The 27263-nt window shown below is 50.9% G+C and overlaps 1 protein-coding gene across 2 annotated transcripts in view; it reads right to left on the bottom strand.

Annotated features, from left to right (window-relative positions):
* Positions 1 to 1720: 1720 nt before the first annotated feature.
* SOS2 (SOS Ras/Rho guanine nucleotide exchange factor 2) overlaps positions 1721 to 27263 on the bottom strand; it is an 86290-nt gene continuing 60747 nt past the window's right edge. Inside the window, exons 20-23 of one of the 2 annotated variants that reach the window (XM_077267329.1) lie at positions 12380 to 12641; positions 11885 to 11926; positions 4690 to 4799; positions 1721 to 3017 (exon numbers count right to left, since the gene is read on the bottom strand). In XM_077267329.1, the coding sequence (XP_077123444.1) occupies positions 2508 to 3017; positions 4690 to 4799; positions 11885 to 11926; positions 12380 to 12641 (924 nt within the window). In that variant the 3' untranslated portion in view covers positions 1721 to 2507. The remainder of the gene's footprint in view (positions 3018 to 4689; positions 4800 to 11884; positions 11927 to 12379; positions 12642 to 27263) is intronic. The other variant, XM_077267331.1, reaches the window with a different exon arrangement.

Genomic DNA, 27263 nt, shown 5'->3' with positions numbered 1-27263 from the left:
AAACTATAAATTAAGCATTATTGATGAGAACATGCTCAGATAACGTCTTATCCGAGCATGCTCGGGTGCTATCAGGGTCTCTTGGCTGTGACTGTATATTATGTTCGAGTCCTCACGGCTGCATGTTTTGCAGCCGTTAGGCTATGTGCACACGTTGCTGAATTGCCAAGGAAATTTCTGCGGCAATTCTGCAACTCCCTGCCACGGGTAAAACGCATGCGGAATTGGCATGCGTTTTCCCGCTAAACACTAGCGTTTTACAAGTGTAATTAGCTTTCAGAATGTTAGCGTTTTCCAAGCGATCTGTAGCATCGCTTGGAAAACTGATTGACAGGTTGGTCACATTTGTCAAACATTGTGTTTGACAAGTGTGACCAACTTTTTACTATTGATGCTGCCTATGCAGCATCAATAGTAAAAAGATATGTTAAAAATAATAAATTTAAAAAAAAAATCATGATATTCTCACCTTCCGGCGGCCCCACAGCCTTCCCGATCCTCGCGATGCTCCCAGCAACTCCTGTTCCCAGTGATGCCTCGCGACAATGACCCCAGATGACGTAGCATCACGCGAGACCGCTACGTCATCACAGGTTATTGTCGCAAAGCATCACTGGGAACGGGAGCTGCCGGGAGCATCGCTAAGGCCTGGGCTGGATCCGGGGGCCGCCAGAAGGTGAGTATATAACTTTTTTTCTTTTTTTAGGACCTGGAGGAGAGTCTCCTCTCCTCCACCCCGGGTACCATCCGCACAGGATCCACTTACTTTGCGCATGGTGGGCATAGCCCCATGGGGGAAGTAAGCAGATCAATGCACGCCTATGTGTGCGGAATCGCCGCGATTCAGCACAAAGAATGAGCATGCTGCGTATTTTTCCGTGATGAGATTCTGCCGCGGAAAAATACGCAGCATTAGCACAGCATTGCGGTATCCCATTGAATTCAATGGGTTGTGTTATGTATGCTTTTTCGCCGCAAAAAAAGAGGCAAAAACACATATAATCCGCAATGTGTGCACATAACGTTAGACAGACAAACATGCAGGGATTGCCTGATTGTTAGGGAATCCCCGCATCTTTTGAGGCTAACAGCTAGCTGCAAATCATGCAGCCGCGGGGACTCGACCATAATATACGAGCACTTCCAGATGCTCGTTATCCGAGCATGTTCGCTGATCACTACTAAGCATCTATTTGTAGACATTTTTACTTAATTTCCTTATTTTTAATATTTGATGGCTGTTAGTGACTTGAAACAAATACTTATTCCCAGATACAGTCTTCTTATTCTATGAATTAAAGGAGTTGTCCAGGCACAAACTATAGATGACTTATTTGTGTGATAGGCCATCAATAACGGTTCCGTGGTGATCCAACAAATGGCACCAGCACCGATCAGCTTACGACAAATCCAGTGTCTGCTGGATGTAAATGTTGAGCGCAGCTCCGTTCAGGGAGCAGCAGCACCTACTGTGTACTGTACATCGTGGTGGTGGTCCAACACCCAGCACCCCTACCGATCTCAAATTGCTGACCAATCCCATAGATGGGTCCATGTTTTCTGCCTGAACAGCCCCTTTAGGTCGGATTCACACATCAGATTGTCACGGTCTGTGCTCGGACCGTGAGAACTGGATGTGGGAATCTCGCCTTAAGTACATCGGCACGATGCTCCCTATTTCAGAGGTAGCAATGTCCATTGGAAAAACTATTTCAAGTCATTGACAACAAGCAGAGGTCTTTAAAATGGACGTAATTCAAACATGCTACCAAAAAATTGCAATTTTCATTACACAACCCCTTTAAATGACAGACTCCATTCTGCTATTCGTTGAGAAAATCCCCCAAAAACCTTCCTTTCAAATTATTGTACCCTTAAAAAATTGCTTGCATGTAGATACCCATCTGCCAAAAACAAAAAAGGAAAAATAAATAGCACCCAATGGTCTGCACGCAACAAAGCCGGACAGGCGGAATGCTGCTCCCATCTGCGGAGGATTAGCCACGTCTCGTTTTCGATTTGGAAAGAAAAAGGACACTTAGTGCATTTGATAACCAAGACATCGAATCCTCCGAACTAGACAGTTTTTTCCCCAAAAATTATTTTGGCGTGCTGAATGGGCCTGGAATGTGCCGATCCATTTGGAGGGTGAAATGCAAAAATAAAAAAAAATTGCAAGATGTGAAAGCGGAAAAGGTGGGAGATTAAGGAGCCGACAGCACTGTGTCCCCAAAACAAGGCAAGGACGCATGGTGTTCCCCTGAGGCAGTAACACGCTGTTTTAGTGTTTGAAGGCCGTAGTGTGGATCATTCCTGCACTTGCTGTTTTGATCAGTAGCACTTTAGTATAAGAGCGTTATCGTTAACCCTTCCATTAATAAGTGATGAGCACAGAAGGGGTTAACGGTGGAAATACAGTGCCTTATCAAAATAAATAAATTAAAAAGAAGCTAATAAAAGTACATCGCTGATCCCTATCCAGTGTCGAGGACTTCTGTCGGCTGTAGTCATTGCGGCGTTTCTGCATTCTCCAATAAGGTTAGTCTGTGCAAAGGAGGGTGGGAAAATTCCCTTTTGTAAGTCTTTGGTGGCAGTTTTGGTAGCTGAGGGCTGGAATTCTGCCTCGGAGGGACCGGCGGAGCCGCACATGGAGAGAGGTTGTTGTGGCTGGTGCTGAGCCCACAGCAGCGGCGCAGCGCTCTAGGGGACGGAGTGCTTGGCGGGGTGTTGGGAGAGTTGGGGATGGTGTTTGCTTCCCGAAACCAATCCTGCTCTCGGTGGAGACGTCCCAGGGGTGGAGGCTGAAGGTTCAAGGGGCAGTTTATAAAGTGTTCAGGAGGCCTTTGTGGAACAGGAGGTGGCGTGTCAGGAAGAGGATCTCTGGGGGGAGGAGGAGGTGGGCTGTGCAGGGGTCCATCAAAGGCTCCGGTATAAGCAGGGACTCGGGGTTGGATCTTTGGAGGTGGAGGAAGTCTGGGTGGAACTGCAGGAGGGTCCTCATCTGATCGAGAGCTCCCCTGAATGACAGAAGAAAAATCAGCATAAATGGAAAACGTGAACGAATATTTCAGTATAGACCGATATTAAAGGGGTCCTCCAAGCTTAGAAAAACATGTCTGCTTTCACCCAGAAACACTACTCTGGCCATGGATTGTGTGATATCGCAGCTCAGCTCTACTGCAGTACCAGACACAACCTGAGGACATGAGTGGAGCAGTCTTCAGAGGAAAGCAGCAATCAATATATAATATTCTGTACATCGGCAGTTCAGTTAATCTATTCTTTTATTACTCATTTAATCCTTGAAGGTGGTTGACGGGCAAAAACAGCTGGAAATAATAATAACACACACACGTACTCCCCTACCAGGATAATTGCCCTCACCACATGTATTTATTACATAAGGCCGGGGTCACACTTGTGACCGTGATGAGAGAAACTCGCGCTAGTTTCTCGCATCAATACCTGGCACTCGGGACCGGAGCGTTCAGCTGCATAGAAATACATACAGAAACACACTCCAGTCCTGAGTGCCGGTGGCAGTGCGGGTATTGATGCGCGAGTTTCTCGCATCACACTTGCAAGCGTGACCCCGGCCTAAAGCTATAGAAAGCCCGCTTTAAAGGTGAATTCCAAAGCTATACATCAGAACATGCCACAAAAGCCTGACAGATGAGAGTCTTACTGCTGGGTTCTAAAATCATCTCTGCCTTCAGGCATGGAGTGACTGGAGAGGTGGCCGTAAGTGTATGTGCCACTTTTCATGAGGTAGGACATCAACTAAACATCTATCATGGGAACAATCCTCTGCAGATTGTATGTTACATAATGGGGTCCCTGGTCACACTTAACGTATGGAAAACTGGTCGGAGTCTCCCTGCCAAGAGGGTTCTCTGTATGGTCATCCGTGTGTAAAGCGTTTGCAATGCTATGAGATTTTCTTGAACCTATGTATCTGCATGATACGCGTATGGCTTTACATTTCTCACTGATTTTCCCCATTGAATTTAATGGCTCAATGGGCTGAAACGAGGAAAATGTGCGTATTTGTCACAAGCTAGATGGATGGTCCGTGTGGTGTCTGAGCTTTTCTCGCACCCATAGACTTGCATTGGCGAGACTCGGATGATATCTTAGCATTCTGTGGTTTCACACGCACGTAGAATACGCCTGAGAAAAACAATACAGTGATGTGAGCTGCCTCATAGATTGACAGTGGTCCGAGTGCTATGCGATGTTTTCTCGTATAGCACGCGTCTGTATTCTACGCTAGTGCGTCTCCGGCCTTACTGCGTGTATTGGAGAACACAAATCACAGGCTGGGCCCTGCTCTGCACTTACAGCTTCTGTACAGCATCATGGCTTCTGCTTATAATGAGATGTGTCAAGTTTCCCGAATTTTTTGTGCTTTGGATTCATTGGATTCAGAACCCTAATAAACTGTGAATGGGGGCTCTGTTTTTTGTAATTGATGAATGGTATATTTCTGCAGACACCACTAGGGGGAGCTCAGCAGTAATGGATTTGCATAGATCGTATAAAAATAGTATTAAGCAGTATTCTGCATTCCGACATCCAGGGAACGCAGCCGACCCTATGACTACCATCATTATCACAATGAAATAAGAAATCTGTACAAGAGAATCACATATCTGGAATTCTCCGATGATGGCAGGTAACGGCACATACCGAGAGGCTGCAAGAGTCCGGATCAACTTTCTTACGTGGAGGTAATGGAGGAGGAAGGAGAGGCTCTTCACTTAATCTGTGCAGACTATTACATGAGCTGAAGAAGGATTCTAGAAAAGACCGAAAACAATAGCGGAGGTCAGTGAGAAAAGGAGATTTTTGTGTGCTCACCGTAAAATCTTTCTCTTAGCCTCTAATTGGGGGACACGGGACCATGGGTGTTATGCTGCTGTCCACTAGGAGGCGACACTATGCATAATCTGAAAAAGATTAACTGTGGCTCCTCCTCTGCAGTAAACACCCCTGGACGGCGTCAGCCTTCTCCAGTTTTGTGCAAAAGCAGTAGGAGGAACGTAACATGAATAACATAATTATGCCTGTAAGAAGGCAACTATGTACGAGCTCAAGAAAACAAAATATGAGAACTCAACAGTTACAACGGCCCGGAAAGGGCAACAGGGTGGGAGCTGTGTCCCCCAATTAGAGGCTAAGAGAAAGATTTTACGGTGAGTACACAAAAATCTCCTTTACTCTGTCGCCTCATTGGGGGACACAGGACCATGGGACGTTTTAAAGCAGTCCCTGGGTGGGAAGCAATGGACGAATATTGTGCAGACAGGCCCCTATACTTAGGGCACCGCTGCCTGCAGAACACATCTACCCAGGCTCACATCCGCTGAGGACTGGGTATGAACCCTGTAGTGTTTAGTAAACGTATGTAGGCTAGGCCAAGTGGCCGCCTTACACACTTGTTGTGCCGAAGCCTGGTGCCGAATGGCCCAGGAGGCCCCTACCGCCCGTGTAGAGTGTGCCGTAATACCGGCTGGAAGAGGAGAATTCTTAAGGCGGTAGGCCTCTTGTATAGAGGATTTGATCCACCTGGCAAGGGTAGCTTTGGAAGCTGGCAGACCCTTGTGGCCGCCTTCCGGAAGGAGGAAAAGAGAATCAGACCTCCGGAAGGACGCAGTCCTAGACACGTATATACGCAATGCCCTGACGAGGTCAAGCATATGCAGAGCCTTCTCCACTCTATGAAACGTAACCGGACAAAGGGATGGTAGTGAAATTTCCTCATTGAGGTGGAAGTTGGACACAACCTTCGGAAGGAAGGATGGGACCGTACGAAGAACTACCTTGTTCTGGTGAAAGGCCAGGAATGGCCGTCTGCAGGAGAGTGCTGTCAGTTCAGATACCCTGCGTAGCGAGGTGATTGCCACCAGGAAAACCACCTTCTGGGAGAGAAGGCGGAGCGGGGCCTCCTTAAGGGGTTCGAAGGGTGGTTCCTGCAATGCTGTCAGGACCAGGTTGAGGTCCCACGTTTCTAGTGGTCGTCTGTAGGGGGGAACCAATCGGGAAACCCCCTGAAGAAAAGTCCTTACTTGCGGCTTGGTAGCAATGCGCCTTTGAAAAAGCACTGAGAGGGCTGACACCTGGCTCTTAAGCGAGCCCAATGACAGCCTGGCCTCCAGACCCGATTGGAGAAAACCAAGTACTTTGGGTAGGGAGTAGGGGAGTGGGGTCTGGCCACGAGATTCGCACCAGGTAAAGAAAGCTTTCCAGGTACGGTAACAAATCTTGGCAGAGCCTGGCTTCCGTGCCCTGATCATGGTTGCAATGACGTCCAGCGAGAGCCCTGTCTGGGTTAGAATCCAGGTCTCAAGGGCCACGCCGTCAAATTGAGAGCCCCTGAGTTCTGGAGGTAGAACGTGCCTTGTGATAGAAGATCGTGGCGGTCGGGGAGACGCCAGGGGGAGTCTGCTGTAAGTTGTACGATGTCGGCGTACCATGTACGTCTGGGCCAGTCCGGTGCAATTAGGATGGTTGGAACTCCCTCTTGTTTGATCTTCCTCACCACTCTGGATATCAGGGGGAGAGGTGGAAAAATGTACAGAAGCTGGAACCGAGTCCAGTCCTGAACCAGAGCGTCTGCTCCGAGCGACCGCGGATCGTGTGTTCTGGCCATGAAGTTGGAGACCTTGGCATTGAAGTGGGATGCCATTAGGTCCACATCCGGGGTCCCCCAGCGATGGCAGATCTGGCGGAAAATTTCGTGATGGAGAGACCACTCTCCTGAGTCTATTTCTTGTCGGCTGAGGAAGTCTGTTTCCCAGTTGTCCACACCTGGAATGTGGACCGCCGAGAGAACCGACCCTGTGTCCTCCGCCCAGTGGAGGATATGTGACACTTCTCGCATCGCTTGGGTACTGCGGGTCCCCCCTTGGTGATTCACATATGCCACAGCCGTGGCATTGTCCGATTGTATTCTGATGTGAGAGGCTGCCAGTAAGTGATGAAAGGCCCTCAATGCCAGGAGGATGGCACGAATTTCCAGGATGTTGATGGGCATGGTCGCTTCCACTGGGGACCACTTGCCCTGTGGTGTAGGTGCACTACACCCCAACCATTCAGGCTCGCATCGGTGGTCAGAACTTTCCAATGACTCGTGAGAAAGGATTTCCCCTTTGCTAGGGAGGTTGATTTGAGCCACCAGTGCAGGGACTTCTTGGTTGACGTTAGCCAGAACTCCCTGTCAAGAGAGAAAGGGTTTTTGTCCCAAGACTTGAGGATGACTAGTTGGAGAGGCCTGAGGCGAAACTGGGCAAATGGGACGGCTTCTATTGCTGCCCCCATCCTGCCGAGGCCTCTCATGGCAAACCGGAGAGATCGAGGGGGTTTGCGGAGGAAGGTGCGAACTCCTAGACAGAGAGCCAGTGCCTTGTCCTTGGGAAGGAGCACTAGACCCCTGGAGGTGTTGAATAGCATTCCCAGAAAGGTCAGAGACTGACTTGGGGTTGGTGATGACTTTTGTAGGTTGACTAACCAGCCCATGCGACTCAGTGTCGATTGTGATTGAGACGCTGAGCTCGCAGTCCTTGAAGGTGGGAGCCTTGATGAGTAGATCGTCCAAGTATGGAACGACTACTATGCCTCTGGAGTGCAGGACATCCATGGTGGCAGCCATGACTTTGGTAAACACTCTGGGAGCCATGGCGAGTCCAAACGGGAGAGCCACGAACAGGTAGTGGTCCTGGTCGATTGCGAACCTGAGAAATCTCTGATGAGCAGGTGCAATCGGTATATGCAGGTATGCGTCTTGTATGTCTATGGAGGCGAGATATTCTCCCTTCTCCATGGACGCAATGATGGACCGAAGGGACTCCATGCGGAAGTGACGGACCAGTACGTATTTGTTGAGTTGTTATAGGTCCAGTATGGGCCACACGCTGCCTCCTTTCTTGGGGACTACGAATAGATTGGAGTAGAACCCTCGGAAGCGCTCGGCCGTGGGGATCGGTACCAAGACTGCTGCTTGAAAAAGCGAGGCGACTTCTTGCCGGAAGGCACGAGCCTTGGCTGGTGGTTTTGGGGGGACAGAGAGGAAGAATCGGTTCGGTGGGTTGGAGGTGAAGTCTATTTTGTATCCGGAAGACACTAGTTCCCTGACCCACCTGTCTTCTGTAATAGGCAGCCAGACTTTATGAACGAGCAAAAGTCGTCCGCCTATGGGTGTGGTGTCTTCCGGGGTCCGTGAGTCATGAGGAGAAAGTTTGAGATTTTCTTCCTCTGGGTTTAGACTGGGCTGCTTTTGCCTGCCATGTCTTGTCCGACCTCTGCGTTGATCGTGAGTTGTCCCTGCGTGGGGAACGGTTACAATTTTGTGCTGGACGCGAGACGGACCAGCCCGAAGAATTCCGAAAGGATCGGAATCGTGTTTGGCTACGCTTCTTGTAAGTGCGTTTAGGTTTCAGTTGGGGAAGAGAGGTACTCTTACTCCCGGTGGCGTTGGATATCATCGTGTCCAACTGTTCACCGAAAAGTCGCCCACTGAGGTAGGGGAGGTGCGTGAGCGACTTCTTTGAGGCTGCGTCGGCTTTCCATTCCCGCAGCCAGAGGATACGCCGAATTGTGATGGCGTTTGATGCTATCCCCGCTACTCCCCTTGCTGAATCCAGAGCTGCATGAAGCATGTAATCTGCTACGACTGCTATTTGAACCGCTTGGTCCGACAGCTCAGGAGCGGATGCTTGGAGGCCAGCTTGTAAATTTTTGGCCCAGGCCAGAATGGCCTTGGCAGCCCAAACTGAAGCAAACGCGGGAGCCAGGGATGCCCCTGCGGCCTCGAAAATTGAACGAGCCATGCGTTCTACCTGCCGGTCTGCTGCATCCCTGAGTGTTGAGCTATCTGGCAGTGAAAAGGAGGGTCTGTGCTGCTAGTCTAGAGACTGGGGGATCCACTTCGGGTGGGCCTGTCCACTCCTTGGTACCCTTCTGCGGGAAGGGGTACCTCGCCTCCAGATATTTGCAATTAGCGTCTTTTTTTCTCAGGCTGCGAGAAATGCTTTTTAAGGATCGCCTTAAACTCTGGGTGGTTTGAGAAAACCTTAGGCGGCTTCAGAGGTCCTTCAAAGGAAATCTTGTGTTCTGAGGCCTCTGGTGGCGGATCAGAAATGTCCAGCACCCGAAGGATGGAAGAGATTAAGTCCTCAACTAGCGCTGTATTGCTAGGGGGGATTGGGATCAGGGACCCCTCCATTTCCTTGTCTGAGTCGGAGTCACAGATGCCTTCCGAATCCTGTGTATCACTGAGGCGTCCCCTGCTGGGTGAACTGGGGAGGAGGCCTTCTCTGGTCGGGGATTGCGGAGATCTGCATTGTCTGTCCCTGGAAGGGGACGGTCTAGATGACCTGGAACTACGGTGTCTCTCCCTAGAAGGGGATGACCGAGTGCTATGGGATGACGTAGATGGACTGTGGGTCTGCTTGCGTCCTGACTTAGATGTGGATGTGCCAGGGTCGTCCTGTTCCTGAGTCAAGCTCTCCCTTTGCTGGGTAACGGTCATAGCTGAGGCATGACTCTGCAGAGCCTGAAGCAATGTGGAGGTTACGTTATCTATAGACTGCGTCATAGATTGCGACATCTGAGTGACCCATTCTGGCGTGGCATTAGACACCGAAGCATTGGCAGGGGCCTCTTGGGGCTCTGACACAGTAGTCTGAGTGCCGCCCTGGCAGTGTGGGTATATACTGCCACTGGGGAGAGCGGTCCTGCGGGCTGTGCAGAATGCATAATAGCAGTCCTGCCTGGTTCTCTTGGGCCTTGAGCCCGGCATAGTGCACAGAGTGCAGAAGGGCTGCTATGCAGATGGACCTTACAGGAGTGGCTATGCAGAGGAGCCTTATGGGGAATATGGATTCACAGCCGAGTAAAACAACCCAGCTGTGATCTTACCCCAACCAGTTTGCCCCTAGGTCCAGCGCCGAAGATCCACAGTTCTGTGCCCCCCGGAGACTGGCTGGCCTGGTCCTGCTGACCGGGAGATGCAGGGTTAATCCTTGCTGCAGTAGAAATGGCCGCCGAGGAGAAGAGGCAGGGGGAGAAGGGGGCGGAGAGCTGAGAAAAAGGCGGCAAAGCTGTGTAAAAACGCACCCTTTCTGTCTCGATCCGCCCCCTCTATGACACTGTAGAGTGTCATATTTGTCATCCAGGGGGCCTAAATTAGATGCCTGATGCCCAGAAGGACTCCAGGCCGGCGCGAAAGTCCGGGAGGGGGTCAGAAGTGAACCGGACCCCCCCGGATTTAAAGGCAGTATAGCGGTGGGGCTATAAGCGGAAAGGGGGCCCGGTGAGGGGTCCCCCTGAGGCAGTATAGAGCTGGTGCTGCCGCAGAGACAGGGGCGCAGGGAGCCCTGTGTCTGTATGTGCCATGCCTGCCTGCACTCCCCCCAGCCCCAACAGGAGCCCGCAGCTTGGCTGGGGTCCCTGGATGCAGGCGCAATGTGCTGGCCCATTGCTGGGAGCTGCAGAGTGCTGCCTGTACGGGCCCTACCTGAGGCGTCTCAACCTAATGCCCCCAGAGGGGGATTAGGGAGGGTGCTGTTGTCACCTTCAGGGGCCTTTATCCTCGCCTCGACCTCAACCCAGAAACGAAGAGGAATTGGGGAAGGAGGGGGAGTCTCGACTTTGAACCAGCAACCGAGGGACTGGGGAAGGAGCAACATGGGGAATAGCCGTCTCTACTTCAACCGGGCACCCCATAATAGGGGGCCGAGGAAGGAGCCATGCCGGGAGTCTCACAGGAGACCCACTTTTCTTCATCTGTAATCCGTCGGAAAAAAACGGAGTAAAGAAAAAAATCTTAGGTGTGCCTCCTATGCGACACTAAGCAAAACCTGGAGTAGGCTGACGCCGTCCAGGGGTGTATAATGCAGAGGAGGAGCCACAGTTAATCTTTTTCAGATTATGCATAGTGTCGCCTCCTAGTGGACAGCAGCATAACACCCATGGTCCTGTGTCCCCCAATGAGGCGACAGAGTAACACAGAAATGCACTGGACAACAGCAGCTGCATGGGACAAAGTTTCTGCATTGCGTCTACACCAGAGGAACCGTGTAGGATCCGGACAAGGCCAGCTACGTAGGGTATTGCTGGGGTAACAGATAATTAAAAGGAACCAGTCAGGTCCCCGGATTGTCCACAGCTGCTCCTATAGTCCGGTGCAGATTTATTTTATCTGATCATGTCTTAAGTAACTAATGAAGAATCAACTAGTAATCTGGAGCGACACATATGTTATGGCAGCAGGACTAGCCCGACGGGGCGTCTCTTCCTCAGGACAAGCCCGACGGGGCGTCTCTTCCTCAGGACAGGCCCGACGGGGCGTCTCTTCCTCAGGACAAGCCCGACGGGGCGTCTCTTCCTCAGGACAAGCCCGACGGGGCGTCTCTTCCTCAGGACAAGCCCGACGGGGCGTCTCTTCCTCAGGACAAGCCCGACGGGGCGTCCCTTCCTTAGGACAAGCGCAACGGGGCGTCTCTTCCTCAGGACTAGTCTGGTCTCTGATCTGCCGCCATACAATCTCTGGTATGGTAGCATTGGTCCCTTTGACAGTCGGGGAAGATGCACATTCGGAAACCCCTGCCTTGTATGCTTGTGACACTGCTGTACGTAACTCTAATGTGACAACATCTGGAACGTTGTGGCGAATATTTATCAGGAGCAAAACTTAGTGCCAAATTTATCACAGAACCCATAATTTGATAAGTATTTTTAGCCAGGAGCACCAACAAAAGTCTGCAAGAACTGTTTGATTTTTTTTTTTTTTTTGCAAATGAAGCCAGAACTTTGGCACATTTTGTTTAGTAAATCAGCTCCATTAGATACATAAACCCAATAAATATAAGGAAATTATACTTACTGGAGTGAGGCAGGAACACAGGAGCAAAGATACTGTTACCACCTGTAAAGACAGGAGCAATGAGTGTGGTGTACGGGGGATGACATTTACTCCCCACGCGAACTGAACTTCATTACGTACATAGAGAGTATGATCCGCAGGACAAATTCCACCTTACCGGCACCCAATAGACTGTATTTCGACAAATATAAATGTGTATAAGTTTTTAATGGCGCCATTAATTTTACCATATAATGTACTGAAAAATGAGAAGAAAGAATTTCAAGCGTTGTGAAAATGGTGAAACCGCACTACAATTCCAACACCGTGTTATGGACTTAACGTCTCACGATGAATAGAGTAAATGATATTCTAAAAAGCCCATCCACAGGCTAGACCCCAAACGAGGAGCAAGATGACAGCGACGGGGTGTTCAGCAGGCATGGGCATAACCCCTAAATGCTACCCTGGATGGAGGAGCACTGGAACTGCCGGTATTGGATGGAGAAGACTTACCATAGGAACTGTTCATATCACCATCTAGAAACACGCTGAGCTCAGAGGAGGCCGAGACGGGAGGTGTAGACGGAGTGTTAGGTGAAATGGGGGGAGAGGTGGTAGATTCATGCTCCGATTCGGTGATCCGGCTGAAGCTCATCTTATATGGTTCCCTTTCCAGTGGGGTTGGATGACCACGGAGTGTGCCAGACGATGACAGGTGCCTGCCACTATTTGGTCTTATACCAGGAGACTTTAATGGGTATGTCGTTTTTCGTGGCTGTAAGGAACAGAAGTTAGAAGATGACGCATTGTATAAGGAGGATGGATGGAAACCAAGCCTCACACAGCTAGCAAGTAATTCATCACTTCTCTGCTTAATAACAGAACATACCCAGGAAGGAGAATTACATACAGTGGATATAAAAAGTCTACACAGCCCTAAACGTAAAGGGGACATCTAGAAAGTATTGCATTAAGGGTGTGTATATTTAGGCAAACACATTTTATTTCTTTTTTTTTCAACTTAATTGTACAGATTATGGGAGACATTAAAGATGGGAACAGTTCTGAAATTATTCGTTATTATTATTCGATATGATTTTTTTTCATTATTATTTTACATGACAAAAAGCTGGCATTTTAATAGGGGTGTGTAGACTTATATCCAATGTATTCTACTAGTGCATGGCCTGGGGGATTTTCTCTGGTGCAGCCAAGCCCAGCACTTTGGGTCTTGTATACAGGCGTGTTCACACTGGGATGCATTGAGTGAGTGCTGGCCAGCCCTGGCCATCGAATAGTAGCGGCGTGACTAATAGGCCGAGAACCAGACACTATGCAGTACCTGCATGTGAACAGCGCCCTATACAGGCCTCTATTGTGCACATTTATACTAATCAGTCACCCCCTCCATGAATGGGTATGTGGCGAGTGGCTATCTATTTAGCGTTTTGCACCTGTGTTGCCAACATCTTGCTATACGGGCTGGCTGCGTCCTGTAGTGCAGGTAACGGTACTGCCTTTTTTCTGCTGTATTTTTGCATTTTTTGGAGGATTTTTAGTCCTCTTTTGTGGTTTTGCCATTAGTTTTTTTATTTTCTCTGGTGGTCTTTGAATCCCAGTGTCATGCTCTGTTCCCTTATACCCATGTCTGCCCATAACATAGCGAATAAGATTTTCCTGGAGAGTTAAAGGGGTGTTCAAAAAGGAAATTTTTGTATACTCACCGTAAAATCTCTTTCTCTTAGCCTCTAATTGGGGGACACAGGACCATGGGTGTTATGCTGCTGTCCACTAGGAGGCGACACTATGCATAATCTGAAAAAGATTAACTGTGGCTCCTCCTCTGCAGTATACACCCCTGGACGGCATCAGCCTTCTCCAGTTTTGTGCAAAAGCAGTAGGAGGAACGTAACATGAATAACATAGACATGCCTATAAGAAGGCCACTATGTACGAGCTCAAAGAACAATATGAGAACTCAACAGTAACAGCCCGAAAAGGTCAACACGGTGGGAGCTGTGTCCCCCAATTAGAGGCTAAGAGAAAGATTTTACGGTGAGTACACAAAAATCTCCTTTACTCTGTCGCCTCATTGGTGGGACACAGAACCATGGGACGTCCTAAAGCAGTCCCTGGGTGGGAAGCAATGGACGAATATTGTGCAGACAGGCCTCTATACTTAGGGCACCGCCGCCTGCAGGACACATCTACCCAGGCTCGCGTCCGCTGAGGACTGGGTATGAACCCTGTAGTGTTTAGTAAACGTGTGTAGGCTAGTCCTAGTGGCCGCCTTACACACTTGTTGTGCCGAAGCCTGGTGCCGAATGGCCCAGGAGGCCCCTACCGCCCGTGTAGAGTGTGCCGTAATACCGGCTGGAAGAGGAGAATTCTTAAGGCGGTAGGCCTCTTGTATGGTGGATTTGATCCACCTGGCAAGGGTAGCTTTGGAAGCTGGCAGACCCTTGTTGCCGCCTTCCGGAAGGAGGAAAAGAGAATCAGACCTCCGGAAGAACGCAGTCCTAGACACGTATATATGCAATGCCCTGACGAGGTCAAGCGTATGCAGAGCCTTCTCCACTCTATGAACCGGAACCGGACAAAGGGATGGTAGGGAAATTTCCTGATTGAGGTGGAAGTTGGACACAACCTTCGGAAGGAAGGATGGTACCGTACGAAGAGCTACCTTGTCCTGGTGAAAAGCCAGGAAGGGCCGTCTGCAGGAGAGTGCTGTCAGTTCAGACACCCTGCGTAGCGAGGTGATTGCCACCAGGAAAACCACCTTCTGGGAGAGAAGGCGGAGCGGGACCTCCTTAAGGGGTTCGAAGGGTGGTTCCTGCAATGCTGTCAGGACCAGGTTGAGGTCCTACGTTTCTAGTGGTCGTCTGTAGGGGGGAACCAATCGGGAAACCCCCTGAAGAAAGTCCTTACTTGCGGCTTGGTAGCAATGCGCCTTTGAAAAAGCACTGAGAGGGCTGACACCTGGCTCTTAAGCGAGCCCAACGACAGCCTGGCCTCCAGACCGGATTGGAGAAAACCAAGTACTTTGGGTAGAGAATAAGGGAGTGGGATCTGGCCACGAGATTTGCACCAGGTAAAGAAAGCTTTCCAGGTACGGTAATAAATCTTGGCAGAGGCTGGCTTCCGTGCCCTGATCATGGTTCCAATGACGTCCGGCGAGAGCCCTGCCTGGGTTAGAACCCAGGTCTCAAGGGCCACGCCATCAAATTGAGAGCCCCTGAGTTCTGGTGGTAGAACGGGCCTTGTGATACAAGATCGTGGCGGTCGGGGAGACGTCAGGGAGAGTCTGCTGTAAGTTGTACGATGTCGGCGTACCATGTACGTGTGGGCCAGTCCGGTGCAATTAGGAAGGTTGGAACTCCCTCTTGTTTGATCTTCCTCACCACTCTGGATATCAGGGGGAGAGGTGGAAAAATGTACAGAAGCTGGAACTGAGTCCAGTCCTGAACCAGAGCGTCTGCTCCGAGCGACCGCGGATCGTGTGTTCTGACCATGAAGTTGGAGACCTTGGCATTGAAGTGGGATGCCATTAGGTTCACATCCGGGGTCCCCCAGCGATGGCAGATCTGGCGAAAAATTTCGGGATGGAGAGACCACTATCTCGAGTCTATTCCTTGTCGGCTGAGGAAGTCTGTTTCCCAGTTGTCCACACCCGGAATGTGGACCGCCGAAAGAACCGACCCTGTGTCCTCCGCCCAGCGGAGGATGTGTGACATTTCTCGCATCGCCTGGGTACTGCGGGTCCCGCCTTGGTGATTCACATATGCCACGGCCGTGGCATTGTCCGACTGTATTCTGATGTGAGAGGTTGCCAGTGAGTGATGGAAGGCCCTCAATGCCAGGAGGATGGCATGAATTTCCAGGATGTTGATGAGCATGGTCGCTTCCACTGGGGACCACCAGCCCTGTGGTGTAGGTGCACCGCACCCCAACCCGTCAGGCTCGCGTCGGTGGTCAGAAACTTCCATTGACCTGTGAGAAGGGATTTCCCCTTTGCTAGCGAGGTTGGCTTGAGCCACCAGTGCAGGGACCTCCTGGTTGACGACGTTAGCCAGAACTCACTGTCGAGAGAAAAGGGATTCCTGTCCCACGCCTTGAGAATGGCTAGTTGGAGAGGCCTGAGGTGAAACTGGGCAAATGGGACAGCTTCTATTGCTGCCCCCATCTTGCCGAGGACTCTCATGGCAAACCGGAGAGATCGAGAGGGTTTGCGGAGGAGGGTGCGAACTCCTAGACAGAGAGACAGTGCCTTGTCCTTGGGAAGGAGCACTAGACCCCTGAAGGTGTTGAATAGCATTCCCAGGAAGGTCAGGGACTGACTCGGGGGTTGGTGATGACTTTTGTAGGTTGATTAACCAGCCCATGCGACAGAGTATCGGTTGTGATTGAGACGCTGAGCTTGCAGTCCTTGAAGGTGGGAGCCTTGATGAGTAGATCGTCCAGGTATGGAACGACTACTATGCCTCTGGAGTGCAGGACGTCCATGGTGGCTGCCATGACCTTGGTGAACACTCTGGGAGCCGTGGCGAGTCCGAAAGGGAGAGCCACGAATTGGTAGTGGTCCTGGCCTATTGCGAACCTGAGAAACCTCTGATGGGCAGGTGCAATGGGTATATGCAGGTATGCGTCTTGTATGTCTATGGAGGCGAGATATTCTCCCTTCTCCATGGACGCAATGATGGACCGAAGGGACTCCATGCGGAAGTGACGGACCCATACATATTTGTTGAGCTGTTTTAGGTCTAGTATGGGCCGTACGCTGCCTCCTTTCTTGGGAACTACGAACAGATTAGAGTAGAACCCTTGGAAGCGGTCGGTCGTGGGGACCGGTATTTTGACTCCTGCTAGAAAAAGCGAGGAGACCGCTTGGTGGTAGGCACGAGCCTTGGCTGGCAGTTTTGGGGGGACAGAGAGGAAGAATCGGTCCGGTGGTTGGAGGTGAAGTCTATTTTGTATCCGGAAGACACTAGTTCCCTGACCCACCGGTCTTCTGTAATAGGCAGCCAGACTTGATGAACGAGCAAAAGTCGGCCGCCTACTGGTGTGGTGTCTTCCGGAGTCCGTGAGTCATGATGAGGAGAAAGTCTGAGATTTTCCTCCTCTGGGCTTAGGCTGGCCTGCTTTGACTGCCAGGTCTTGTCCGACCCTTGCGTCGATCTTGAGTTGTCCCTGCATGGGGAACGGTTACGATTTTGTGCTGGACGCGAGACGGACCAGCCCGAGGAATTCCGAAAGGATCGGAATAGAGTTTGGTTACGCTTCTTGTAAGTGCGTTTAGGTCTGAGTTGGGGAAGAGAAGTACTCTTACTCCCGGTAGTGTTGGATATCATAGTGTCCAACTGTTCACCGAAAAGTCTCCCACTGAGGTAGGGGAGGTGCATGAGGGACTTCTTTGAGGCTGCGTCCGCTTTCCATTCCCGCAGCCAAAGGATACGCCGAATTGTGATGGCGTTTGATGCTATCCCCGCTACTCCCCTTGCTGAATCCAGAGCTGCATGAAGCATGTAGTCTGCTACAACTGCTATTTGAACCGCTTGGTCCGACAGCTCAGGAGCGGATGCTTGGAGAGCTCGTAAATTTTTGGCCCAGGCCAGAATGGCCTTGGCAGCCCAAACTGAGGCGAACGCGGGAGCCAGGGATGCCCCTGCTGCCTCGAAAATTGAACGAGCCTGCCGGTCTGCTGCGTCCCTGAGGGTTGAGCTATCTGGCAGTGAAAGGAGGGTCTGTGCTGCTAGCCTAGAGACTGGGGGGTCCACTTCGGGTGGATCTATCCATTCCTTGGTGTCCTTCTGTGGGAAGGGGTACCTCGCCTCCAAATATTTGCGATTAGCGAATTTTTTCTCAGGCTGTGAGAGCTGCTTTTTAAGGATCGCCTTAAACTCTGGGTGGTTAGAGAAAACCTTAGGCGGCTTCAGAGGTCTTTCAAAGGAAATCTTATGTTCTGGGGCCTCTGGTGGCGGATCAGAAATGTCCAGCACCCGATGGATGGAAGAGATTATGTCCTCAACTAGCGCTGTATTGCTAAGAGGGATTGGGATCAGGGACCCCTCCGTTTCTCTGTCTGAGTCAGAGTCGCAGATGCCTTCCGAATCCTGTGTATCACTGAGGCGTCCCCTGCTGAGTGAGCCGGGGAGGAGGCCTTCTCTGGTCGGGGATTGCGGAGATCTGCATTGTCTGTCCCTGGAATGGAACGGTCTAGATGACCTGGAGCTACGGTGTCTCTCCTTAGAGGGGGATGACCGTGTGCTATGGGATGACGCAGATGGACTTGATCTATGGGTCCGCTTGCGTCCTGACCTAGACGTGGATGTGCCAGGGTCATCTTGTTCCTGAGTCAAGCTCTCCCTTTGCTGGGTAACGGTCATAGCCGAGGCATGACCTTGCAGAGCCTGAAGCAATGTGGAGGTTAGGTTATCTATAGACTGCGTCATAGATTGCGATATCTGAGTAGCCCATTCCGGTGTGGCATTAGACACTGAGACATTGGCAGGGGCTTCTTGGGGCTCCGGCACATTAGTTTGTATACAGTTCTGGCAATGCGGGTAGGTGCTGCCACTGGGGAGAGCAGTCCCGCAGGCTGTGCAGAATGCATAATAGAAGTTCTGCCTGGTTCTCTTGGACCTTGAGCCCGGCATAGTGCACAGAGTGCAGAAGGGCTGCCGGCAGAGGACCTTACAGGGGTAGAGAAACCTATAGGGGAGCCTTATAGGTAATATGGATTCACAGCTGAGTAAAAAACCCAGCTGTAATCTTACCCCACCAGTGTGCCCCTAGGTCCAGCGCCGAAGATCCACAGTCCTGTGCCCCCCCGGAGACCGGCTGCCTGGTCCTGGTCCTGCAGACCGGGAGATGCAGGGTTAATCTGCAGCAGAAAATGGCTGCTGAGAAGGAGAGGAAGGGGGAGAAGGGGGCGGAGAGCTGGAAAAAGGCGGCAAGGCTGTGTAAAAACACGCCCTTTCTGTCTCGATCCACCCCCTTTATGACACTATAGAGTGTCATATTTGTCATCCGGGGGGGCAGAGAGGCGGCAGCTTCAGCTAGGCCGAAGCCGTGGCCTAAATTAGATGCCTGATGCCCAGAAGGGCTCCAGGCCGGCGCAAAATTTCGGGAGGGGGTCGGATCTGAACCGGACCCCCCCGGATTTAAAGGCAGGATGGCGGTGGGGCTATGAGCGGAAGGGGGAGCCCGGTTGGGGTCTCCCTGAGGCAATATAGAGATGGTGCTGCCGCAGAGACAGGAGTGCAGGGAGCCCTGTGTCTGTTTGTGCCATGCCTGCCTGCACTCCCCCCGGCCCCAACAGGAGCCCGCAGCTGGGCTGGGGTCCCTGGATGCAGGCGCAGTGTGCTGGCCCATTGCTGGGAGCTATAGAATGCTGCCTGTACAGAGGGGGATTAGGGAGGGTGCTGTTGTCACACCTTCAGGGGCCTTTATCCTCGCCTCGACCTCAACCCAGAAACCAAAAGGAATTGCGGAAGGAGGGGGGGGGGGGGTCTCGACTTCGAACCAGCACCCGAGGGACTGGGGAAGGAGCAACATGGGGAATAGCCATCTCTACTTCAACTGGGCACCCCATAATAGGGGGCCGAGGTAGGAGCCATGCCGGGAGTCTCACAGGAGACCCTCTTTTCTTCATCTGTAATCCCGTCGGAAAAAACGGAGTAAAAATCTTTTAGGTGTGCCTCCTATGCGACACTACGCAAAAACTGGAGAAGGCTGATGCCGTCCAGGGGTGTATACTGCAGAGGAGGAGCCACAGTTAATCTTTTTCAGATTATGCATAGTGTCGCCTCCTAATGGACAGCAGCATAACACCCATGGTCCTGTGTCCCCATGGTCCTGTGTCCCCCAATGAGGCGACAGAGTAAACCAAAGTTAAAGTTGGAGAGTCCCAGTGCATGTCATGGATTGCTCTATGTTTCAGGGTTGGGAAAGTTACTGTGGCAGTGACCGTGGCCCACTGATGACATCCCAATCGAGTATCGCAGCATGCATTGGGGATTCTCAAACAAAATGTTAGCAAAATGGAAGTTTATTAGAGAGAAAAAATTTGGTAGGATTTTTTTTTTTGTTTCGGACCACTCCTTTACCCCCAAGGGTGGTTTGCACGTTAATGACGGGCCAATTTTTACAATTCTGACCACTGTCCCTTTATGAGGTTATAACTCTGGAACGCTTCAACGGATCCTGATGATTCTGACATTGTTTTCTCGTGACATATTGTACTTCATGATAGTGGTAAAATTTCTTTGATATTACCTGCGCTTACTTGTGAAAAAAACGGAAATTTGGCGAAAATTTCGCAATTTTCCAACTTTGAATTTTTATGTCCTTAAATCACAGAGATATACCGTATTTTCCGGTGTACAAGACGACTTTTTAACCCCTGAAAATCTTCTTAAAAGTCGGGGGTCGTCTTGTACGCCGGGAATCGCCTTGTACGCCGGGTGTATATGGTGGGTGGGGGGGGGGAGTGATCCTGATGACGACGAGGGGGCGTCTCACAGGAAAGTGAGTATCCCCCATTACCTTATCATAGCGCTGCAGCGTGGGGTCTCTGTGCTGGGAGCGGCGGCTGCTGTGCTGTGGCGGCTCCTCTTCTGCAGTGTGGGGCCTCTGGTGCTGTGGGGCGGTGGCGGCGGTGGCGTATCTTCATGCAGTCGGGGCTCTTCCGGCATCTCAAAGCCTAGAAGCCCCGCCGGCAACTCCATCGGTGTAATGCGCTGGCCTCCGGGAAAATGGCCGCTGCTTAGATTCAGATCTCGTGTCCCGAGATTTCGGGACGAGATCTGAATCTGAGCATGCACAGCCCCCAGCGGCCGGGCCACCGCATCGCACCTATTGAGCTGCCTCCGGGAAAATGGCCGCTGCTCAGATTCAGATCTCGTCTCCCGAGATCTCGGGACGAGATCTGAATCTGAGCAGCGGCCATTTTCCCGGAGGCCACCTGACCGCATTGTACCGATGGAGTTGCCGGCGGGGCTTCCAGGCTGAGATGCCGGAGGAGCCCCGACTGCATGAAGATACGCCGCCGCCACCCCACAGCACAGAGGCCCCACACTGCAGAAGAGGAGCCGCCACAGCACAGCAGCCGCCGCTCCCAGCACAGAGACCCCACGCTGCAGCGCTATGATAAGGTAATGGGGGATACTCACTTTCCTGTGAGACGCCCCCTCGTCCTCATCAGGATCACTCCCCCCCCCCCCCAAAAGGCACATATTCACCGGCCCTATAAGACGACATACGGTGTATAAGAAGACCCCCAACTTTTAAGAAGATTTTATTTTTTAACTGGTAAAGTTGGGGGGTCGTCTTATACGCCCAGTCGTCTTATACGCCGGAAAATACGGTATATGTCACACAAAATACTTAATAAGTAACATTTGCCACATGTCTAAGTTACATCAGCACAATTTTGGAACCTATATTTTTTTTTTTGTTAGGGAGTTATAAGGGTTAAAAGTTGACCAGCAATTTCTCATTTTTACAACACCATTTTTTTTTTAGGGACCACATCTCATTTGAAGTAATTTTGAGGGGTCTATATGATAGAAAATACCCAAGTGTGACACCATTCTAAAAACTACACATCTCAAGGTACTCAAAACCACATTCAATAAGTTTATTAACCCTTCAGGTGTTTCACAGGCATTTTTGGAATGTTTAAAAAAAAAAGAAAAAAATGAACATTTCACTTTTTTTCACAAAAAATTTACTTCAGCTCCAATTTGTTTTATTTTACCAAGGGTAACAGGAGAAATTGGACCCCAAAAGTTGTTGCCCAATCTGTCCTGAGTACGCGGATACCCTACATGTGGAGGTAAACCACTGTTTGGGCGCATGGCAGAGCTCGGAAGGGAGGGAGCACCATTTGACTTTTCAATGCAAAATTGACTGGAATTGAGATGGGACGCCATGTTGCGTTTGGAGAGCCACTAATGTGCCTAAACATTGAAACCCCCCACAAGTGACACCATTTTGGAAAGAAGACCCCCTAAGGAACTTCTTTAGATGTGTTGTGAAACCTTTGAACCTCCAGTTGTTTCACTACAGTTTATAACGCAGAGCCGTGAAAATAAAAAATATTTTTTGTTTTTCACAAAAATAGGGATTTTTGTGTGTACTCACCGTAAAATCCTTTTCTCCGAGCCACTCATTGGGGGACACAGGACCATGGGTGTTATGCTGCTGTCACTAGGAGGCTGACACTAAGTTGAGACAAAAAAGAGTTAGCTCCTCCCCTGCAGTATACACCCTCATGCTGGCTTCCAGAGACCCAGTTCAGTGCAAAAGCAGTAGGAGATTAATAACAGTACAATACCTAACATTAGAGTATAACATGTCGAAGAAAGTCAGGAACCAAAAAGGTAACAAGCCATAAGACTAACAGGGTGGGTGCTGTGTCCCCCAATGAGTGGCTCGGAGAAAAGGATTTTACAGTGAGTACACACAAAAATCCCTATTTCTCCTTCGCCACATTGGGGGACACAGGACCATGGGACGTCCTAAAGCAGTCCCTGGGTGGGAAACAAAACAACCAAATAAACTCCGTGTACCAACTGACTATAAATGCGCTACGGCCGCTTGCAGAAAACGTCTGCCAAGGGCCGCATCCGCAGAAGATTGAATATGGACACTGTAGTGCTTTGAAAAAGTATGCAGGCTGGACCACGTTGCGGCCTTGCAAACCTGCTCCGCCGTCGCCTGGTGCCGGATGGCCCAGGAAGCACCCAACGACTGAGTAGAGTGTGCTTTAATCCCCGCCGGGACAGGTCTGGCCCTGACTCGATAGGATTCTTCGATAGCAGACCGAATCCATCTGGCTATCGTGGCCTTAGACGCAGCTAAACCCTTTCTGTGACCCTCCGGAAGAACAAAGAGGGAGTCCGATTTGCGGAAATGAGCAGTTCTGGAAATGTACCTCCTGAGGGCCCGTACCACATCCAGGGTATGAAGGGCCTTTTCGACCTTGTGTTTTGGCTGTGGGCAGAAAGAGGGAAGAATGATGTCCTCGTTAAGGTGGAAAGATGAGACCACCTTAGGGAGAAAGTCCGGAGATGGGCGTAGAACTACCTTGTCCTGGTGGAAGGCAAGGAAAGGCGCCCGGGCAGGATAAAGCGGTCAATTCTGAGACCCGTCTGATAGATGTCACTGCCACAAGGAAGGCAACCTTCCAGGAGAGGACAGGTAGCGGTACGCCCTGAAGAGGTTCAAACGGAGGTTCCTGAAGAACGCTCAGGACCAAATTGAGATCCCAGGTCTCTAACGGCATTCTGTAGGGGGGTACCACATGGGAGACCCCCTGAATGAAGGTTCTCACCTGCAAGTTGGCAGCGATCTTACGTTGAAACAACACGGATAGAGCAGAGATCTGACCCTTGAGGGAACTCAGTGCCAGGCCGGAATCCAAACCGGACTGCAGGAAATCCAAAATGGAAGGAATAGAGAAAGCAAGCGGAGGGCGACTTCGGAGCCTGCACCACGAGAAGTAGGCCTTCCAGGTGCGGTGGTAGATGCGAGCGGAGGACGTCTTGCGAGCTTTGATCATGGTGGGAATGACCTGCTGAGAGAAACCAGCTTGGGTTAGAATCCAGGTTTCAACAGCCACGCCGTTAAACGTAGGGCCCCTGAGCTCTGGTGGAAGATCGGCCCTTGGCGAAGCAGATCTGGGCGGTCTGGTAACCGCCAGGGAACGTCGGATACGAGCTGAACGAGCTCCGCGTACCAAGCGTGACGTGGCCAATCCAGGGCAACAAGGATGACCTGAACCCCCTCCGCCTTGATTTTCCGGATTACCTTCGGTAGTAAGGGAAGCGGAGGAAACACGTACGGAAGTTGGAACCGATGCCACGGGTATATCAGTGCGTCCACCCCGATGGCCTGGGGATCCCGAGAACGTGCTATGAAGTTGTGAACTTTGGCGTTCAGTCTGGACGCCATCAGATCCATGTCCGGGGTTCCCCAGCGAAGGCACATTTGCCGGAAAACCTCTGGATGAAGTTCCCACTCCCCTGAGGCCCTGACGGCTGAGAAAATCCGCCGCCCAGTTCTCCACGCCCGGAATGTGCACCGCGGAAATGATAGAGTGGTTGGTCTCGGCCCAACGAAGAATGTGGGAGACTTCCTGCATCGCCGCCCTGCTGCGGGTACCCCCTTGATGGTTTATATACGCCACGGCTGTGACGTTGTCCGATTGAACCCGAACCGGGTCACCCGCAAGCAGGGGGTGGAAGCGTCTCAGGGCGAGTCTGATCGCTTGAATTTCCAGGATGTTTATAGGGCGCCTCGACTCCCGAATCGTCCAACGCCCCTGGACAGAGTGGTGTAGGAAAACCGCTCCCCAGCCGAGGAGACTGGCATCGGTAGTTACCACCAGCCAGCGGATCGGGAGGAAAGACTTCCCCTGGAGGATAGATGATCCCAGAGTCCACCATGTGAGGGCTTGCCTGATCCGTGGTGACAGAGGGCATGGGCGATCGAGGGATAAGGGACTCCTGTCCCAGATGTCCAGCAGAGCCTGTTGTAAGGGGCGGAGATGGAGTGGGGCGGAGATGGAGTTGAGCGAAGGGAACAGCTTCTATTGCGGCCACCATCTTTCCCAGAATCTTCATGGCAAAACGGATGGACCGGGGACGAGGGTGACAGAGCGTCCGAGCTCCCTGCTGAAGCTCTTGGACTGAGGAAGTAAGACCAGTCCCCTCGATGTGTCCAGGATCATGCCTAGGAATAAAATCTGTCGGGCAGGAATGGGAGAGGACTTGTCCGAGTTGATTAGCCAGCCCAGGCGCGAAAGAGAATCCAAGGTATTGCGGACGCTTGCTTCGCAGGCCTGATAAGACGGACCTTTTATGAGGAGGTCGTCTAAGTATGGCAACACGACCACTCCTCGAGAGTGAAGAATAGCCATGACAGCCGCCATGACTTTTGTAAATACCCTGGGCGCCGTGGCGAGACCGAAGGGTAAGGCTGTGAACTGAAAGTGGTCCTCCAGGATGGCGAAACGGAGAAACCTTTAATGTGGCAGGAAGATTGGGATGTGAAGGTAAGCATCTTTGATATCTATTGATGCTAGGAACTCCCCTCTTTCCATAGAGGAGATGACCGATCGGAGAGATTCCATCCTGAAGTGCCGTACTTTTACGTACTTGTTTAGGAGCTTCAGGTCCAAAATGGGGCGTACCGTTCCGTCCTTTTTCGGCACGACGAAGAGGTTGAAGTAGAAACCTCTGAATCTCTCGTGTTCCGGAACCGGAACAATGACCCCGCTTTGACGGAGGGATTCGGTGGCGCAGCGAAGGGCGCAAGATTGAGCTCCCAAACTTGGGAGATGAGAGGGAAAAAAGCGTGCTGGAGGGGAGGGGGAGAATTCTAGTTTGTAGCCAGACGACACCAGATCCCTGACCCATTCGTCGTGGACGACGGAGAGCCAGACATGCTGAAAAAGAAGCAGACGTCCGCCTACTTTGGAGGTGTCGACTGGAATAGACCCCGAGTCATTGTGAAGTGAATCTGGCAGGCCTGGACCCTCTGGTTCTGGGTTGCCTAGGCTTTCCTCGCCAGGACTGATTCGGCCTGAAGGAAGGTCGAGAGTCCCTGTCTGGGCGAGCGGATCGTTCTGATCTGGATGAGGGGGCAGAATTGGACCAGAATGGGCTACTGCGGAAGGGCCTAAAGCGAAAATATTGTTGACGCTGAAAAGCGGCTTTGGGCCTGTGTTGCGGGAGGAACAGGATAAGGGAGGGGGGAGATCGGTGCCCTTGAAGGGGCCCGTCGCCCCTAAAAATCAGCTCAGGCAGTGGCTTCCCACGTCGCAGGAGAGGATACGGAGAGGTAAAAACTCCCGTGCTCGCCTGTTGTTGGTTCGGGGGAGATCGGAACATGAAAGAATCCGTCTCCCCCTTCGTCCGGGATAGAAAGGTTTAAATCCAGTGTGCCTCCTACGGACACTAAGCTTGAACTGGGTCTCTGGAAGCCAGCATGAGGGTGTATACTGCAGGGGAGGAGCTAACTCTTTTTTGTCTCAACTTAGTGTCAGCCTCCTAGTGACAGCAGCATAACACCCATGGTCCTGTGTCCCCCAATGTGGCGAAGGAGAAATTATATTTTAGCCCCCAGTTTTGTATTTTCCCAAGGGTAACAGGAGAAATTAGACCCCAAAAGTTGTTGTCCAATTTGTCCTGAGTACGCTGATACCCCGTATGTGGGGGGGAACCACCGTTTGGGCGCATGGCAGAACTCGGAAGGGAAGGCGCGCCGTTTGGAATGCAGACTTAGATGGATTGGTCTGCAGGCGTCACGTTACATTTGTAGAGCCCCTGATGTAACTAAACAGTAGAAACCCCCCACAAGTGACCCCATATTGGAAACTAGACCCCCCCAAGGAACTTATCTAGATGTGTTGTGAGAACTTTGCACCCCCAAGTGTTCCACTACAGTTTATAACGCAGAGCCGTGAAAATAATTTTTTTTCCCACAAAAATTATTTTTTAGCCCCCGGGTTTGTATTTTCCCAAGGGTAACAGGATAAATTAGACCCCCAAAAGTTGTTGTCCAATTTGTCCTGAGTACGCTGATACCCCATATGTTAGGGTAAACCCGTTTGGGCGCACGTAAGAGCTCGGAAGGAAAGGAGCACTGTTTTACTTTTTCAACGCAGAATTGTCTGGAATTGAGATCGGACGCCATGTCGCGTTTGGAGAGCCCCTGATGTGCCTAAACAGTGGAAACCCCCCAATTCTAACTGAAACCCTAACCCAAACACACCCCTAACCCTAATCCCAACCATAACCCTAACCACACCCCTAACCTTAATCCCAACCGTAAATGTAATCCAAACTCTAACTTTAGCCCCAACCCTAACCCCCTAACTTTAGCCCCAACCCTAACCCTAATGGGAAAATGGAAATAAATACATTTTTAAAATTTTTATTATTTTTCCCTAACCCCTAAGGGGGTGATGAAGGGGGGGGGGGGTTCGATTTACTTTTATAGTGTTTTTTTGGCAGATCTTTATAATTGGAAGCCGTGACACACTAAAAGACGCTGCAAAAAATAGTTTTTGCATCTCCACATTTTGAGAGCTATAATTTTTCCATATTTTGGTTCACAGAGTCATGTGTCTTGTTTTTTGCGGGACGAGTTGACGTTTTTATTGGTACCTTTTTCGGGCACGTGACATTTTTGATAGCTTTTTATTCTGATTTTTGTGAGGTAAAATGAACAAAAAACAGCTATTCATGAATTTCTTTGGGGGGGGCGCTTATACCGTTCCACGTTTGGTAAAATTGATAAAGCAGTTTTATTCTTCAGGTCAGTACGATAACAGCGATACCTCATTTATATCATTTTTTTATGTTTTGGCGCTTTTATACGATAAAAACTA

Source organism: Ranitomeya variabilis, chromosome 1 (genome assembly GCF_051348905.1).
Source record: "Ranitomeya variabilis isolate aRanVar5 chromosome 1, aRanVar5.hap1, whole genome shotgun sequence".
NCBI lineage: Eukaryota > Metazoa > Chordata > Amphibia > Anura > Dendrobatidae > Ranitomeya > Ranitomeya variabilis.
The sequence above is the reverse complement of the archived record's forward strand: the minus strand, read 5'-3'. Positions and strand labels throughout refer to the sequence as shown.